The sequence below is a fragment of the Sinocyclocheilus grahami genome, unplaced genomic scaffold (genome assembly GCF_001515645.1).
Source record: "Sinocyclocheilus grahami isolate Dianchi unplaced genomic scaffold, SAMN03320097.WGS_v1.1 scaffold690.1, whole genome shotgun sequence".
Lineage (NCBI taxonomy): Eukaryota > Metazoa > Chordata > Actinopteri > Cypriniformes > Cyprinidae > Sinocyclocheilus > Sinocyclocheilus grahami.
Window position 1 is genome coordinate 316,636 of NW_015505869.1, and position 17,297 is coordinate 333,932.

At 35.5% G+C, this 17,297-nt stretch overlaps 1 protein-coding gene across 1 annotated transcript in view; it reads right to left on the minus strand.

Moving 5' to 3' along the window:
* LOC107559533 (myosin light chain kinase, smooth muscle-like) overlaps positions 1–17,297 on the minus strand; it is a 97,001-nt gene that overhangs the window by 1,297 nt on the left and 78,407 nt on the right. The window contains exons 17-29 of the mRNA XM_016243391.1: positions 11,490–11,537; positions 10,369–10,496; positions 8,522–8,675; positions 6,779–7,084; positions 6,559–6,591; positions 5,845–5,935; positions 5,575–5,635; positions 4,392–4,404; positions 3,815–3,998; positions 3,450–3,573; positions 3,208–3,298; positions 1,685–1,807; positions 29–240 (exon numbers count right to left, since the gene is read on the minus strand). Coding sequence (XP_016098877.1) covers positions 29–240; positions 1,685–1,807; positions 3,208–3,298; positions 3,450–3,573; positions 3,815–3,998; positions 4,392–4,404; positions 5,575–5,635; positions 5,845–5,935; positions 6,559–6,591; positions 6,779–7,084; positions 8,522–8,675; positions 10,369–10,496; positions 11,490–11,537 — 1,568 coding nt within the window. The remainder of the gene's footprint in view (positions 1–28; positions 241–1,684; positions 1,808–3,207; positions 3,299–3,449; positions 3,574–3,814; positions 3,999–4,391; positions 4,405–5,574; positions 5,636–5,844; positions 5,936–6,558; positions 6,592–6,778; positions 7,085–8,521; positions 8,676–10,368; positions 10,497–11,489; positions 11,538–17,297) is intronic.

Consider the following 17,297-nt stretch of genomic DNA (forward strand, 5'->3'; position numbering starts at 1 on the left):
CCTCCTCCTCCTCCTCCTCCTCCTCCTCTCGTCCCATCACCTCCACGATGAGTTCGGCGGTGCAGCTGGCCTCCCCGACGCTGTTCATGGCCTTGCAGGTGTACTTTGCGTCATCATCACCGCTGACCTCAGAAATAACAAGACTGCAATTTCCATCTTCGTCATAATCGATCTGAAAATGGCGCGTCTCTTTAATCGGCTGGTCGTCCTTATACCACACCACCTCAGGGTCAGGATAACCTGAGAGTAAACAGTTACAAAATATGCATATTAAAATATATAAATAACTTAAAATAAATGCATGATTGCCAACAGATTTGACATTTTATTTAGCAAAGACACATCAAAACGAAAACATAAAACACTTCTATTTCAAATGAATGCTGTTCTTTTGCATGATGGTTTCCACAAAGATAATAAGCAACACAACTGTTTCCAACATTGATAGTAATAATCAGAAATGTTTCTTGAGCAGCAAGAATGGTTTCTGAAGGATCACGTGACACTGAGTAATAATGCTGACAATACAGCTTCTGTCACGAATTCGGTTCATGGACTTCCGTTTATTCACCACCAGAGGTCACACTTTCCATTACATTGACTCTCGCACTACACAAACTGTTGCATAGCACCCCGGACTACATTTCCCATCATTCTTTGCACAATTTGCACACTGCCCTGATTGCACTCATTGCACACAGCTGTTTCTAATTACCTCATTCACTATATAACACCCACTCTAACCACCTTTCTCTGCTGAGTATTGTTTAGCCTGTACCCCTTTCCGAGTCTCTGTGGTTTCCTTGTTTTGCCTTGCCTGTTTTCCTGTTTTTTTTCCCTCTCGTCTCGCCCCTGTGATTCTGTCTGCCGATCGGTGACCTACGCTAGCCCTAGGACTATTCTTGTGTTTTGCCCGCCATATACCTGTTTGCCATTGTTTGACCCTGCCTGTTTACCACGTCTCTCTCTATTAAAAGCTTGCAGATGGATCCACACGTCTCACGTCTCGTTAGCCCCGTTACAGATTCGCATCACAGGAATAAACAACATGTTTAAATATATTCAAATAGAAAACAGTTATTTTAAAGTGTAATATAATTTCATAATATTACTGTTTTTACTGCATAAGAGACTTCCTATTAAAAACATTAAAACATCTTACCAGCATAAACCTTTTAATAGTACTATTACAGTAGTATACTGATGAATTGAAATTTTTACAGTAATTTACTGTAAAACAGTACAGTTTGCAACTAAACCAAATACATTTTGCAACTGTAAACCAAATACAGTTTGCTACTGTAAATCTTAATTACAGTAACTTACTGGCAACAGTGTTGCCAGTAAGTTACTGTAAAAACCCTTTGAAATGTCTAACAGTGTAGTGCACTTAAAGATGAAGCGTGTCTATGCGTGTCTAGCGGCACTAAATATAATGCAAATGTACAAAAGGATAGTAGAAAGTGTTTTTTTTTCACATTTAGTTTTCAAAAGCAAATGCTATTCATAATATTTATAGAACTGGAAAATGGTTGTGGGCTGTTCCACACATTTGGTACAAAGTATTAAGCATGCTGGAAAGTCAACATTTAAAACTTTATTTCACCCCTTTTATTCACATTTAATCAGTGCACCAGACTTTATCAATAGAATGTTTAAGCAGTACATAGTCGTATTATTTTACCTTCGATTCTGCAGTCGAACCGAGCAGCACTGCCTTCCACCACCTCAACATCTTTAATAACATTACTGAACGTGGGTTTCATTCGAGTTTTCTCCTCCAATTCAGCAGCAAACTGTTTATCCTCTGTTGCGACAGACAAGGTTTTGGATATAAATACTCATGTTAAAGACTTTAAATTTAATTTTCACAACTCGTTTTAAACCTAGGGAAGAGTGCAGAACACCACTTTTAATACAAGACATATAGTATGATAACTCTCTAAAGTGGGCTGCAGTTTTAACAATACTAACCAGGTTAATAATCTAATCTCCTTGTGAAAGAGAGGTATATTTCAGCATACTTAAACATAAAATAATAGAAAATAATAAATCTTACAGTAAGTGTGAATTGAATGTAACGTTTTCAGACACTTCATTGCATGTTGTTTAAAATTAATTGTGAATATTAAATGCAATTAGAGTACTTACTAATCTCATAATTGTGACCCTGGGGCACAAAACCAGTCTTAAGTCTTAATGTCCAATACATTGTATGGGTCAAAATTATAGATTTTATTTTATGCCAAAAATCATTAGGATATTAAGTAAAGATCATGTTCCATGAAGATATTTTGTAAATCTCCTACCGTAAATATATCAAAACTTAATTTGTGATTAGTAATATGCATTGCTAAGAACTTCATTTGGACAACTTTAAAGATGATTTTCTCAATATTTCGATTTTTTTTTTACCCTCAGATTCCATATTTTCAAATAGTTGTATCTTGGCCAAATATTGTCCTAACAAACCATACATCAATGGAAAGCTATTTATTCAGCTTTCAGATGCTGTATAAATCTCAATTTCGAAAAATTGACACTTAAGACTGGTTTTGTGGTACAGGGTCATAAATATGGTTAAAGTGCCTTGCTGAACGTACTGATAAGCATGTAAGGTACACTAACATATAATTTAATGTAATTTCTATTAAAAACTTGTATGTCATGTATTCAAATATATTCGTAATTACACATTTATAATGAATAAACTGTAATGAGTAAACAAACTGTAAAATGATGAAATACATTTCAAATATATTTTAAAATTCTGAATAACACTACAGTTAAAATTATAATTACATTAGCAATCTAAGTACTTACTTTACATGTGCAATAGATAGTATAAGTAGTATACTTCTTTAAAGCATGACATAACATTATTAAAATATGATTTAAAATGTACTAAAATCTAAAAATGTCTTGTGAATTGAATTTGAATTGTTTGTAATTTGACTAAAAGTGCACTTTTTAAAAGCAATATTAAGTATATTAAAAAAACAGTCATGAAAGTATGCTCTACGCTTAAGTGGTCTTCAATTTCATTAATATTATAGTACAGAAAATGTGACATTATCTTAAGATTGACATGTGCAGTACACAAGTGCACATATTTTCAGTACGCACACTTCTTCAACTGCTGACAGTTCACTAGCTGAGTCAGTATTAGTCTTTTATGCAAGGGTTGGTGAGGACAGAAACGTGCACCTTCATTGGGGGAGCTCTTTTTGGCATGAACGCCTGCCAACAATGCCATGTTAGACAGTCGACCGATAGCTCGTACCGCGTGCCCTGTTTTCTGGAGAAGAGTGAGCAAAGCATTTATGACTTTATTCACTAACACATCAGTAACAGAACACACCGCAAGAAGCTCATTTCAATCAGACTATCAATAACGCAAGGAGAAAAACCAACATTTTATGTCAGATGATTATCATTTAGCTCCTGACCTGCCACTTTCTTCTCAGAATGTATTTCTTCATCCTCTCTTTGGAAAGCTTCTTGGTCTCCATATTGGTGGTGTCCTGTTTGAGCCAGGGGTGCTGGAAACACTGATCGCAGCTCAGGCGAGCTCTGCAGACAAGAGCACACTGTAACTGTGCGTCACGTTAATAACACTCTGAGAAAAATAAACTGATGAAACCGTAAAAAAGAAAATGCATGATCTCTGACAGAGAACCGAACCCTACTGCTGCACCTCAGGGAGAACCGATGCGTGACGCAAGACGGAGGAAATCAGCTAAATCAGACATTCAACATGACTCAAGGACAAGGCAACAGTTCTTTTTTTCAAGTGATTTCTGAAGGCACTCACTTCATGTCTTTCTTCAGCAGGTTACTGATAAAGTCTTTGGCCTCGTCTGAGATCTCATCAAACGCCTCGTCCTCAAAGTCCCACGTCGCTGAGGTCACGTTAGACAGCGTCTCGTTGTCATTGTCCCCCATGAAGGGAGACAAACCACTGACGCTAAAGAGAACAAGAAACAATGAAAGAAGAACTATACAAACCATTAGGCGTATGCCTCATATAGTAGTATATTTGACACTTATTATATATCAAATTTGCTAAAAAAAAGAAAAAGGAAATATTCGAATGTGATTTCACAACAAAAAGACAACCTGAAGGGGGACTTTTGTACAATTATAGGCTACTAAAAGGCTGTTTACTTGTTAAAAAAGTACTTTTTTTTCTTGTAGATAATTTTAAGATCTTATATATTTGCATATCAAATATGATGCAGTAGACATTGTTGGATTTACTACTTTCACTGACTTCATTGGGTTACACTAATGAAAGTAAATGAATAGTCACACCAGGAAGACATCATTATTCTGGATAACACTGGATAACTGACAGAAAGCACAGACAAACACAATAGATCTACAGCCACATCTTTCTGATAGCTGATAAAAAAAGACTAAAAAAAGATAACAAAATAGCACTCATGAGGGGCTGTTGTATTACTCTATTTTCTTAAAGAAAAATGGCAAACGCCTTGCAGAGGTGATTTCCATTTCAGGAAAGGAAAGCTAAGCGAAAGCTCACACTTTCTTCTCATTCAACTTCAACATTCTTCCCAAACAATGTCGTGAAATGGTGTGGGATGATCACCCTTGTGGAAAAGAAGTGATCTTAACTGTACCGCATGTGCACTTGTCTTTTTAAATAAAACTGTACTTGCAAAAAACATTATAATAATGAAAACGTCACGACTATGTTTCTTAACCCATTTAAGTACACTTTTTTAAACATGCATTTTGTAATAAAGCCAAATTTACGTTTTACTTTTAAAGTACATTTTAAATCATTGTTTTAATAATCAGTTGTTGTGCCTTAAGCAAGTACACTTATTTTGATGTGTTGACTAACATACTAAAGCACATGTAAAGTGCTCAATTATAATATCAACTATAGTGTGTTATAGGATATTATATTTAATGTTAATTCAATTAAAATGTACTAAATTGCAACTTCAGGTTTGTATAGAAATGACATTAATTTATATTTTAGTTTACCTTAAATGCTTGTCAGTACATTTGACAATACACTTTAAATATATTTCAAAGAAATCAATTAAAGGGGTGGTTCACTGGGTTTTTTTCTAGGCTTGATTGTGTTTATGGGGTGCAGTCTAACATGTGTTAATGCTTCGTTTTTTAAAAAACGCATTATTTTTCACATAATTTACCTTTATTCCAGACCGCTCTCTCCCTTCTCTGAGAAACAGGCTGATCATTTCCTTCTTTTATGAAGCCCCTCCCTCAGAAATAGGCGATGGGCTCTGATTGGTTAGCTAGTCCAGTGTGTTGTGATTGGCTAAACCGCCTCTAGTGTGCGTCTAAACGACCCACCCCTCACCTCAGCGGCATGTGCTCTGGTTGTATTGCAAACAACGGCATCAGCTACTGCTTATGTTAGCTTTTAATATACAGTTTTATCCTGATTAAAGCTTTAATACAGTTCGGCAACTGCACGCACGTCCATGTTTAATGCTTCTCATAGCTATGTGAAAATAAGTGTATAATTGGAACAGTTCATTGTTGGAGCTGAGCTGACTGAGAGAGATGCAGAGCGTGTGCAGAGCAGGGGGATGTGGACTTTTCTATCAGTTTGAAAACAGTCCCGAATTTCCCTCTAAAAAAAGAAAGAAAAAGAAATAAGACTGAAAAAATGAAAATGTCCAGATCCTGTTTTCTTACAGGAAATTTACATCTGTTTTTGCATTTGTTTTAGACAGATTATAGGACAACCGCAAAGTAGAAGGACGCCAGCAGAATGTTATTACTGTTTCCTTTATGGTGTAAGGTAATATCAAATAACAGATGCTAATTTATCATACTCACGTGCCCAGTCTGTCTTCCACATCATACAGGTCCTTCACCTTCACGTCTGTCCCGATCGTCACATTTCTGTAATCCGGTCCCTTCTCTGATTCTGAAAAGAGAGGGAATGAATCCCAGTCATTCTGGATTGTCTATAATCTGTCAAATTGCAATATTTAACTCTTATTTTCCTCAAGGGTTCTGAAAAACCTTCCTGTAGTAATTCAGAATGAAATATCATATTCTAACAGCACACGTTTTATGACCTCTCTGACTCTGATTACTAGCATGAGAGAAATACACATCAACATGACGGCAGTGTTTTTTGTAAAGATACCCATAAAATTATTATTATTCTGGGATAATTATTTACAAAAAAGCTAAGGTAGTTCATTTTTAGTTTTTGATTTAATTATTAAATGCGCTTATATTCATAAGGTCAGATGATTTGAAAAATGCATAAGTTTGAACAATTGAAGACATGTATTTGGAAACTAAAAGTAAACACTTGAAAATAATATGAACTATGCAATTGTTAAAGATTTACAGTGCAATGCTTTTCTGTAGCCCCCCCCCCTCTTTTTCACATACAGTACATATGTTCTATTTGACACGTTTGGTTATATGTACAACCTCACCATCTCCTCTAAATGAAAGAGGGAAACAGAAAAAAAAGAGCACAGAAACTTGACACTTACGATTTCAAAGATTACATTTCACAAACATGACACATACCATCATCTGAAGGCTCAGCTTCATCTTTATTTTCTGTAAAAGCAACAGACTGTTATTACAGCACATTTTATTTTTTTTATATCAATTTTAGATTTTACTTTATTTTATTTATTTGTCTATTTTTATTTTAACTGAAATAACCAAATGCAGTAACCAAAAGATTGTAATCCATTCTTTGTGGCTCCTGTAATATTCTTGATATCCTCTAGGTGGCGCTCCCCCTCCTCGGCCTCCAGCCCCACCTGCACGGGTGCAGACTCAGCGCTGGGCTCTCCCACACCATAAATATTCACCGCTCTCACTCGAAACTTGTACTGCCTGTCTGGAAGCAGGTTCTGCACGTTATAGGAGGTGCTGTTACAGGACGCCAGATCTGTCCACTTCATGTCCACAGAGCTCCACGTCTCCAGGTTGTAGGACTGGACGGCGCTGCCGCCGTCGTCTGTCGGCCCGTACCAGGACAGTGTGAGGCTGGACTTACGGATGTCTGAGGATGCCGGGACACGAGCAGGAGGGTCGGGCTTATCTGGGAAGACCAAGACAGAGGCTGGATTGTGAGACATTGTGTCCTAAAATGTACTAAAGTAGTCAGATCACCTACATGTGCAGCATTTCAGCCCAGCATTGTATGGATGTAACAGAGGAAACAGTCGACTTTCTATAAGTAGATTGTCAATTTTGTCTTTAAAGATGCACGTAAAACCAAGACTGAGGCTTAAGGTCAAATGTGACCCTGGAGCACAAAACCAGTTTTAAGTCACTGGGGTATATTTGTAGCAATAGCCAACAATACATTGTATGGGTCAAAATTATAGATTTTTCTTTTATGCCAAAAATCATTAGGATATTAAGTAAAAATAATCAGATATTTTGTAAATTTCCTACTGTAAATATATCAAAACTTAATTTTTGATTAGTAATATGCATTGCTAAGAACTTAATTTGGACAACTTTAAAGGTGATTTTCTCAATATTTAGATTTTTTTTGCACCCTCAGATTCCAGATTTTCAAATAGTTGTATCTCGGCCAAATATTGTCCTTTCCTAACAAACCACACGATGGTTACTGTAGCTTTAAATATGAACATGCAATTACTCATCTCACTTTCACAAAGACAGATTTAATAGTCCTAAAAATGAAATGCGAACTCAGAATATGACGCAAACCTGCAATAATTAAATATGTTAACAATTGAATTAACAATTCCTTCAGCCTGAGGCTTATTTATTTCACTTTTGGTGTGAAAGGGCTTTGACATATGCCAAAAATTAACTTTTTATATAAAAAAAAACATACAAGCAAGCCCAGTCCAGATGAGAAAAAGTAACCCAAAAGTAACACAACACAGTACTTTCCATAAAAAGTAACTAAGTAATGCAATTAGTTACTTTTTTTAGGGAGTAACTCGTTACTGTAATGCATTACTTTTAAAAGTAACTTTCCACAACACTGAAAATCACATTATACTTGCCGCAAATTATAGTTAATGTACATAATGCCTTTATCCTAGGCTGGAAGATTGTGCATTGTGCATCTTTTAGCACAACGTTTGTCTTTCTGTTCATATGCTTTATATAGCCTAGAGAGCTAATAGATCGTGCTTTCTCTTTCCGTTTGCTCTGTTTTGTCAAACACCATATTTAATCGATGCAACTTTGTTAATTCCTTAAGTGAGCTTTTATGTTAACTGTTTTTCTGAACGCTGCGACTGCCTTATATTCTTACTCTGCCCATGTATTAAATCTGCGTGCTTGAAAGCATGCAGTTTTCTAATGTATTTACTTTAACTTATTTGGTAATATCAATGGTATGGTTTCAGATGCGTCCGAAATGACAAAAAAACATATTTATTTGTTTGATCAAAATTATTGCTAAGGACAGTTTGGTAGTCACTGGATATTGGTAGGGACTTGTCACTATAGCATCCACCCTAATTCTACGCCCACTAGCGTCCACACTTACCGACTATAGTGAGGTTGAGGGCGGCCTGTCTCACGCCGCAGCTGTTCTTGAGCTCGATGGTGTAGCAGCCACAGTGCTCCTGCTGTCCTTCTGTGATGGTCAGCTGACTGCTGCTGTCTGTGCTCACTACCGAGATGCCCTGACCTTCCTGAATCTGAAGGAGCAGAGGTGTGCATAAACAACACAAACACTGGTGCCAGTTGCAGACATAAGCTACTTTAAACATTAGAGCATGCTAGTGTGATAAACAATGCAGATTGTATTTAATATTGACAAAATTATACACAAATAACGCTTTTTTCACTCAAAAACTGATGTAAGATCAGATTAATGAGGCCTACAATGAATCAGTTCCAAAAATAAACACAAAACCAGTCCTAGTAGAAAGCTGATAATAAGATTGATATCAATATTAGGTGATAATATTGCATAACAAGAGATTCATAAGCTATTTTTTGTAGGCCGGTCATTTTTGACTGAAAACACCACAAGTGTGATTTTTTTTTATTTTATTTTTTTATTTTGTACAAAATAAAAGCTTTTCAAAACAAATTTCGGTAACACTTTATTTTAGGGTCTCTTAACTAGTTGCTTATTAGCAAGCATATTACTAGAATATTAGCCATTTATTAGTACTAATTAAGCACATATTAAAGCCTTATTCTACATGACCTTATTCTACATCCGTAGTCCTACCTAATACCTAAACTTAACAACTACCTTACTAACTATTAATAAGCAGCAAATTAGGAGTTTATTGAGGGAAAAGTTGTAGTTAATAGTGAATAAGTGTTCCCTATTCTAAAGTGTTACCTAAATTTCTTGGTTAAACATTAGAGCATGCTAGTGTGATAAACACCACAATTTTTTTTCATATTGACAAAATTATTCACAAATAATGCTTTTTTCACTCAAAAACTGATGTAAGATCAGATTAATGAGGCCTACGATAAATCAGTTCCAAACATAAACACAAAACCAGTCCTAATTGAAAGAAGACAAGCTGACAAAAAAGATTGATACCAATATTAGGTCATAATATTGCATAACAAGAGATTCATAAGCTATTTTTTGTAGGCCGGTCACTTTTGACCGAAAACACCACAAGTGTGATTTTTTTTGCAATTGTTTTGAAATGTTGTACAATAAAAGCTTTTCAAAACAAATTTCTTGGTTAAACATTAGCGCATGCTAGTGTGATAAACACCGCCAATTTTTTTCATATTTTAATATTGACAAAATTATCCACAAATAACACAAATAATTTTTTCACTCAAAAACTGATGGAAGATCAGATTAATGAGGCCTACGATGAATCAGTTCCAAAAATAAACACAAAACCAGTCCTAATTGAAAGAAGACAAGCTGACAAAAACATTAATACCAATATTAGGTCATAATATTGCATAACAAGAGATTTCTAAGCTATATTTTGTGCATTTGGACCGAAAACACCACAAGTGGTATAGAGATTTGAACACAACCTGAGAGTTGCATGTTCAGTTTCAATTAGAAAGTCAACTAACTGGAAAACAAAAATGAGAGTAATAAAGATGTTTACAACTAACATGTTGTGTCTGAGCCATGTGTACAGAGTGATTTGCCAGCTTGCAGTGTTTGCTCATTAAAGATGATGGCTGTTTCTGAAAAGCTGTGAGCTGCCTACCTAGACAGCATTTTTGGACATCCCAGTCCAAAGTCGATTTGAAATAGCAGCATGTTGGAAGCATTTAAAGGAGACTGGTGAGTGAATGAATGTGCATCTGCGTGTTTAATTCTGAGCATTCAGCAGTGCTTCTCTCTCGGTCAGGGTTTCTGCACATGTTAAAAGGTGAAAGGACTCTTACTGGTTTGCGGAACTTGAGCCAGGTGCAGCTGATGGGCTGAGCTCCAGTGAACTGACACAGCAGACTGACCTCCTGACCCGCCAGGATCTTCATATCATCAGGGAACTGCTGGATCTGAGGAGGAGCACCTGACACACACAGCCCAGTTATACAGACAGCTTGGGCTCTGATCCGTTTGCTTGCACAGCAGTTAGAAATGCATTGAACAACTGCACAGCAGACGGTGTAGAAAATATAAAAGTGAGATTTAAAGTATGCGCTGCTATGAGAAGATCACCTGTGCTCCTCCTGAAACACATCAAATCACATGAGCTTGAAATTTTAAATGACTTTTGGGAAACTAAATGCTAAAAAGACTTAAATGCTAAAACTGTTCCAGGATCAAACGTTTCAAAAACATCTGTAATTTGCCATAAACATGCTTTTTAGATGCACGATCTAAATCATCATTTTGATGGAGGAACTTCTGCTCATACATTGCAATTCTAATCGATCTCTGTCAGTAACTCAGTAACTTGGTATACACTGCAAAAATGATGTTCATACTTTTTCATTTTTGTCTTGTTGTTTTAGTATAAATACCTCGGCATTCTTGAATCTTGAATATGTTATTTGAGAAGCAAAATGACTTAAGATATTGAGTCTTGTTTTCTAAAAACCTAACAAAATTGTTGATTTTTGCTTTAAAAAAAAGAAAACAAATCTGCCTATTGGGCAAAAACCATAAATAAATCTTGTTTCCTCTTTGTAATTAAGATTATTTTTCTTACCTCATTGGTAGGTATTTTTTTAGGTTCCACTTAATTTTAAGGTGTCCTTGTTACAGTGTAATTATACATTTAAGTACTGAGTAATATTAATTAACTAGATGTACTTACTATATGGTTAGTGTTAGGATTAGGGTTACTTGCATGTAAGTATGCATCATTTATTGTTATTATAATAGTAAGTACATGTAACGTGTGACAAGGACACCTTCAAATAAAGTACCTTTTTTACAACAAAAAGGACTAAATTATTTTCTGTTGCAATCAACAGCATGTGACAGAAATACACACAGACAGTTATTTAACCCAGAATTTATCTTTAAACCATGCAGATGGTGATTGATTTGACCCTACCTTGTTTAGGAAGCGTTTTGGGTGGGGGTTTCTTTATTTTGGCCTCATCTGAAATGAATAACAGAAGAAATAAACACAGTTCAGATTATCAAATCACAGTTAACAAAGAAAATAAGCTCAATATACAACCTCAGTCCAGAGAAGTGATTGTGAACCATCCAACAAATCAAGTTCTCTGGTATAAATGAGCAAACATGTGTCATATTAATTCCAGGCTGCATCACAAGTCAGATATGGGGATTTATATGAATTGCTGTAATCATGATATTGACCAACTGGCGGTACTTCATCCTTAATTAGTTCGCATTTGATATACCTTCAGGTTTCAAGTCACACAAACACACACATGTTAACATTGACCAGCAGATCTACTCATAGAGTATCTGAGACAACATGCACTCTCACGTTTAGAAAACTTGAAGAAGGGAGGGCAGAATGATGAGAGAGATGGGGAGAGATGTTTTTCTCTGGATGTACTAGGAGAGATCAGCTGCTAAGGTTCTTTGCTCTTTGCCTTTTTTGGTCATACTAAAAATATCTCCAACTAGAATCCAGGAAATAGCTTTTGGCACTATTTATTTTACATCTGATCGCTGTCATGAAACAATGTGATGGCAAGGCCAACAAACACAAGCCTAGAGCTGCAGCAGTGGCAATGAAGCTATTCTGATCTGAAGCCATGTCAAACTTCGGAGGAGTTTTTCTGCCAGTTGTAAAGACATTCCAATCTCATCCCTCCATTCTCTCACTCCTTTCTCTCTTTCTCTGTAGCCGTGGAAAAGAAAACATCCTCTTTCCAACACAAAACTATTTTTGCTTCTGGCTCAAAATGGCCTTTCAGTGAGCTTTGAATCTCAAAAATTTGGGCAAAACAGATCTGAAGCTGAACTGAGATCATAATGGAGTTGATCATATCTACCTAACGCACAGTACTTTCATAACAAATCAATTGTAGCACAACAAATATAGTCAAATCTGTAGATATTCAACGCCTAAATAAGTCTCACATCAAGATCAATATAACCTGCTATTAAGAAAACCTACTGACTGTGAAATTTTGGATGCTGAGGCAATGTGATCTCATGAGTATTTTCATGTATTTTACATAAATTGATGATGTACAGAGGGCCCGGAAATATTTGGACACTAAAGTCACACTTAAAATATCTAAAAATCATTGAATTAGACACACATAGCGATACATAAATCAAAGTGGCATCTGTAAACAAATGAGGCAAACGTTTTTTTTTTAAACTAACTAAGGCTTAATAAATGATTGGTGTCAGGGTAATTTTTTTTTGTGCAGGTATGAAGTCAAGTTAACTATAAACATTTTCCACAACGTTTGACACCCAGAAAGTGTCAAATACATTCTGTCTTTGTTCTGAACAAAATATTTAATGTTTTCATATTCTAAAACATCCCCGGACTACATATCCCATCATTCACAGCACTGATTGCACACAGCTGGTTCACTAATTGCACAACACTGATTGCACCCAGCTGTTTCATATCACTCCCTCACTATTTAACACTCACTCTGATCCCTTCCCTCGGCCGAGTATTGTTTAGCGCATATCTTTAGATAGCTACACTACAGAGCCCTCATTAGTTTCCCAGCCTTAGCCTTAGCCGTTTTCTCAGTTTCTGATCTTCGCCTGGTTTCCTGGATTTCTCCCTTAGTCTTGCCCCTTCTGATTCTGTTTGCCATTCATCGACCTATGCTAGCCCTAGGACTATTCTTGTGTCTTGCCCGCCATATACCTGGTTGCCACTGTTTGACCCTGCCTGTGTTTCTGACCTCTCTGCTCAATAAAGCTTTGCATATGGATCCGCACGTCTCACGTCTCGTCAGCCCCGTAACAGCGCTATATTTCCTTAAAAGAATGCCACTTATTTTGATATTTTTGTTATTTAATGCAAATTAATTTCTTTGTTTGGTTTGTTTACTTGCTTAAGTGTCCAAATACATTTTAAATACATTTTGATGCCATTGCATAATGTGTGTTTGCACAGACAATTCAAATGTAAATATTATATAACGGCATATGCCAATCACATTATTTAACGCATAACAAACAAAGCAATTCAAATATATTTATAATATAAATACAATACAAAGAATAAAAAAAAATAAAAATATATATATATATATATATATATATATATATATATATATATATATATTAGTGCTGTCAAACGATTAATCTTTTTATTTGCATAATATATGTTTGTGTACTGTGTTTATTTATTATGTATATATAAATACACACACATACAGTATATATTTTGAAAATATTTACATGTATATACATTTATATATTTATATTATTTTATTTTATATATAAATATATTTTATATATAAACATACAATTGTTCTTAAATATATATACATGCATGTGTGTGTACTTATATATACATAATACATATATACAGTACACACACATACATTATGTAAACAAAAACTTTTATTTTTAAATGTGATTAATAACGATTAATCATTTGACAGCACTAATATATATATATATATATTAGGGCTGTGAGATAATTCAATAACAATAATTATCGCAATATAATTTTCCTTGATAAAAAGATATGAGGAGTTTGATAAATGTTCGATATAATGTTTATATGCCAAAAGCGGTACAAAACAGCGCCACACGGACCGTTTATCCACTCAGATCAAAGTTCAAACTGCCACGTGGCGCGAGCTCACTAGAGCAAATGTGTTTACTAGGTCCCGTGAGCGCTAAGCAGCACTGTGAGATCCAGTGTGAAGCGCTTGAATTCAGCCATTTACACAGTGTTTTTAGACTACTGTGCTTTTATTATGCCACAGTCGACCGCTTCCGCTGCTTCCGGTCGTGCGTATGTGGGGAAAAGCAGCTGAGCTTTTATTATGCCACAGTCGACTGCTTCCGCTCGTTCCGGTCGTGCGTATGTGGGGAAAAGCAGCTGAGCTTTTATTATGCCACAGTCGACTGCTTCCGCTCGTTCCGGTCGTGCGTATGTGGGGAAAAGCAGCTGAGCTTTTATTATGCCACAGTCGACTGCTTCCGCTCGTTCCGGTCGTGCGTATGTGGGGAAAAGCAGCTGAGCTTTTATTATGCCACAGTCGACTGCTTCCGCTTCTTCCGGTCGTGCGTATGTGGGGTCCGAATAAAAAAACTTGGTCCGAATAAATGTAACCATATAAAACAGAGATTGCTACAATTTTTACAGATGTTACTGATTTTGATAATGAACAAATATTTACCTCCGCATCCTAACTCAAGCTACTATTAAATGTGCATTTCTAAGAGACAAAAAAGTGATATTATTATTATTAATATTATCAGGCAACCCTAAATTGTTTCTTTATTTGAAACAATATCACTCATTAGAACATGCAGAAACTAAGAAATACATTTTACTATTTAGATATTTATTTTGTTAGGCAACCCTAAATTGTTTCTTTATTTGAAACAATATCACTCATTAGAACATGCAGAAACTAAGAAATACATTTTTCTATTTAGATATTTATTTTGTTAAATCATTATAATGAGCCCAAATTAATGGTCTGGTTTCTACAACTTTCACTTTGGAGAAAAAAATCTAGCTTTAAACTTGAAAGAAATAAAGATTTGACATTTATCGTGATAATTATCGATATAAACTGATATGAAAAAAAAATATTGTGATATTTCTTTTGGACATATCACCCAGCTCGAATATATATATATATACTGTATATTTGGGCTGTCATCGTTAACGCGTTAACGCATGCGATTCATTTTACAATCCTTAACGTGTTAAAATAATTTAACGCAATTAACGCAAAATTACTGAAGCACAATTTCTATACTAACCCTTTAACCCAATTTTGCTTCTCTGCTTGCGATTAGATAATTCGGAAAGTTTTCAGTCTAATGACCCAAAAGTTTTCAGTCCAATGATCCAGTAAGCGAATGCATTCAAACAATCCATCCAAAACAGCGCTAATATAAAGGAAACCAGGCTGATTACATCAGAGATTGCAGAGAGAACAGAGACACGCGGTGCTTTTTCAGTGAATTATTCATTCCAGTGTGTTTGGCTTTAAAACACGAGCTCTGTCATATTCTGTGATTGTCTCTGAAGAGCGCGAGCCCTCACACGTCACACGCTTGTGTGAAGTACAGACTGAACAGATTGTCAACACATCCCACCGCTGTATAGCCAGATGAGACGCAAATTACGTTTTCTCGACCGGATAACCAGTCTCGCTAGTAAAGTTTTGATGGATGAAGACTGCAATCAAGGTAAAGATGATTGCGGTGGCTTACAGGAGTCGTACAGTAAGCACGCGTGAGTCCGTTATAATAATGCGTGTATAAGTGCACACGCATTACTGGTTGCACATTGTATTTATGCACAGGCACAGTCATTTCCCTACATTCATGTAGTTTCCACACACATTCACGATAATGTTTTGATTTGTCATGTTTATGTTGCTGTGTTTAGTTATACTGAATGGATCCGTGTACTGTAGTAGATATATGTTTAGTTATACTGAATGGATCCGTGTACTGTAGTAGATATATGTTTAGTTATACTGAATGGATCCGTGTACTGTAGTAGATATACATTTAGTTATACTGAATGGATCCGTGTACTGTAGTATATATATGTTTAGTTATACTGAATGGATCCGTGTACTGTAGTAGATATATGTTTAGTTATACTGAATGGATCCGTGTACTGTAGTAGATATATGTTTAGTTATACTGAATGGATCCGTGTACTGTAGTAGATAAATTCAGTCAGCAGGCGGTTGGTTTAGTTTTTTTTGTTTGGCATCTCCATGTGGTCCTGTTCGGTATAGCAACTTGGCTTCTCTAAAATGTAAAAAAAGCTATTTGCTGTTGCACTGTACACATACTATAATATTCAGATTTTTTTTTCTTTCATATGTGCTTATATGGGCTCCTTATATCATTTGGTTCTTTGGTGTCCTTTTGGAGTTTCTAAGTGTCCTTTTTTGGAAAGACATCTACATTTATCTTGAAAAAAGCTTGCAGAAAATATAGATTTTTGAGAATCACCCTTCAATCTTTTGGTTTACTTTGCTGGATATAGCAAATTATGACAAAATAAACAAGATAAATGGTCTATGCTTAATTTCATGAAGTGTGTGATTAATCGCGATTAATCACAGAAAAAGGATGTGATTAATTAGATTAAAAATTTTAATCGCTTGACAGCCCTAATATATTTGTAAATAATTTCACATTTTTGTTGCTGTCATTACAGTATGTTCATACATTTCGGTGTTTGTCCAAATATTTGTCCAAATTACTAAAATATTAGACTAGATTGGACTAGGGCTAAATATTGAATAATTCTGAAGTTATCTAATGATGCACTCTCAAATCGCTTGCGTTTTGTGTCTACAGAAAGGGAAGCAATACTAAGTGGTTAACAGTACTTGTACATGTAAACATTCAACAAATAAACAAATCACCATTGGTAACGGAATACACAAAACCACTAATTTGGAGTAAACAGTCTGACATGGCTATAAGGCTACAAGGATTGGAAGTACAGCCCTTTCGATTGGTTGTACTGTTGTGCTTCTGGGTGTTCAGCCAACAAATCTATCAAAATACTTTCCAAAAAATTCCAGTAGACCAAAAACAATATGCATGAGCACACTTTAGATGTGACCTTAAAACTGTACAGCCTATTAAACAGACCTAAATCCTACCTAAATCCTTCATTTCCTTGTTGTCATTCACATCAGATTAAAAATGCAGTCTACTCACTCAAAGCAGTAAATATGCAAAA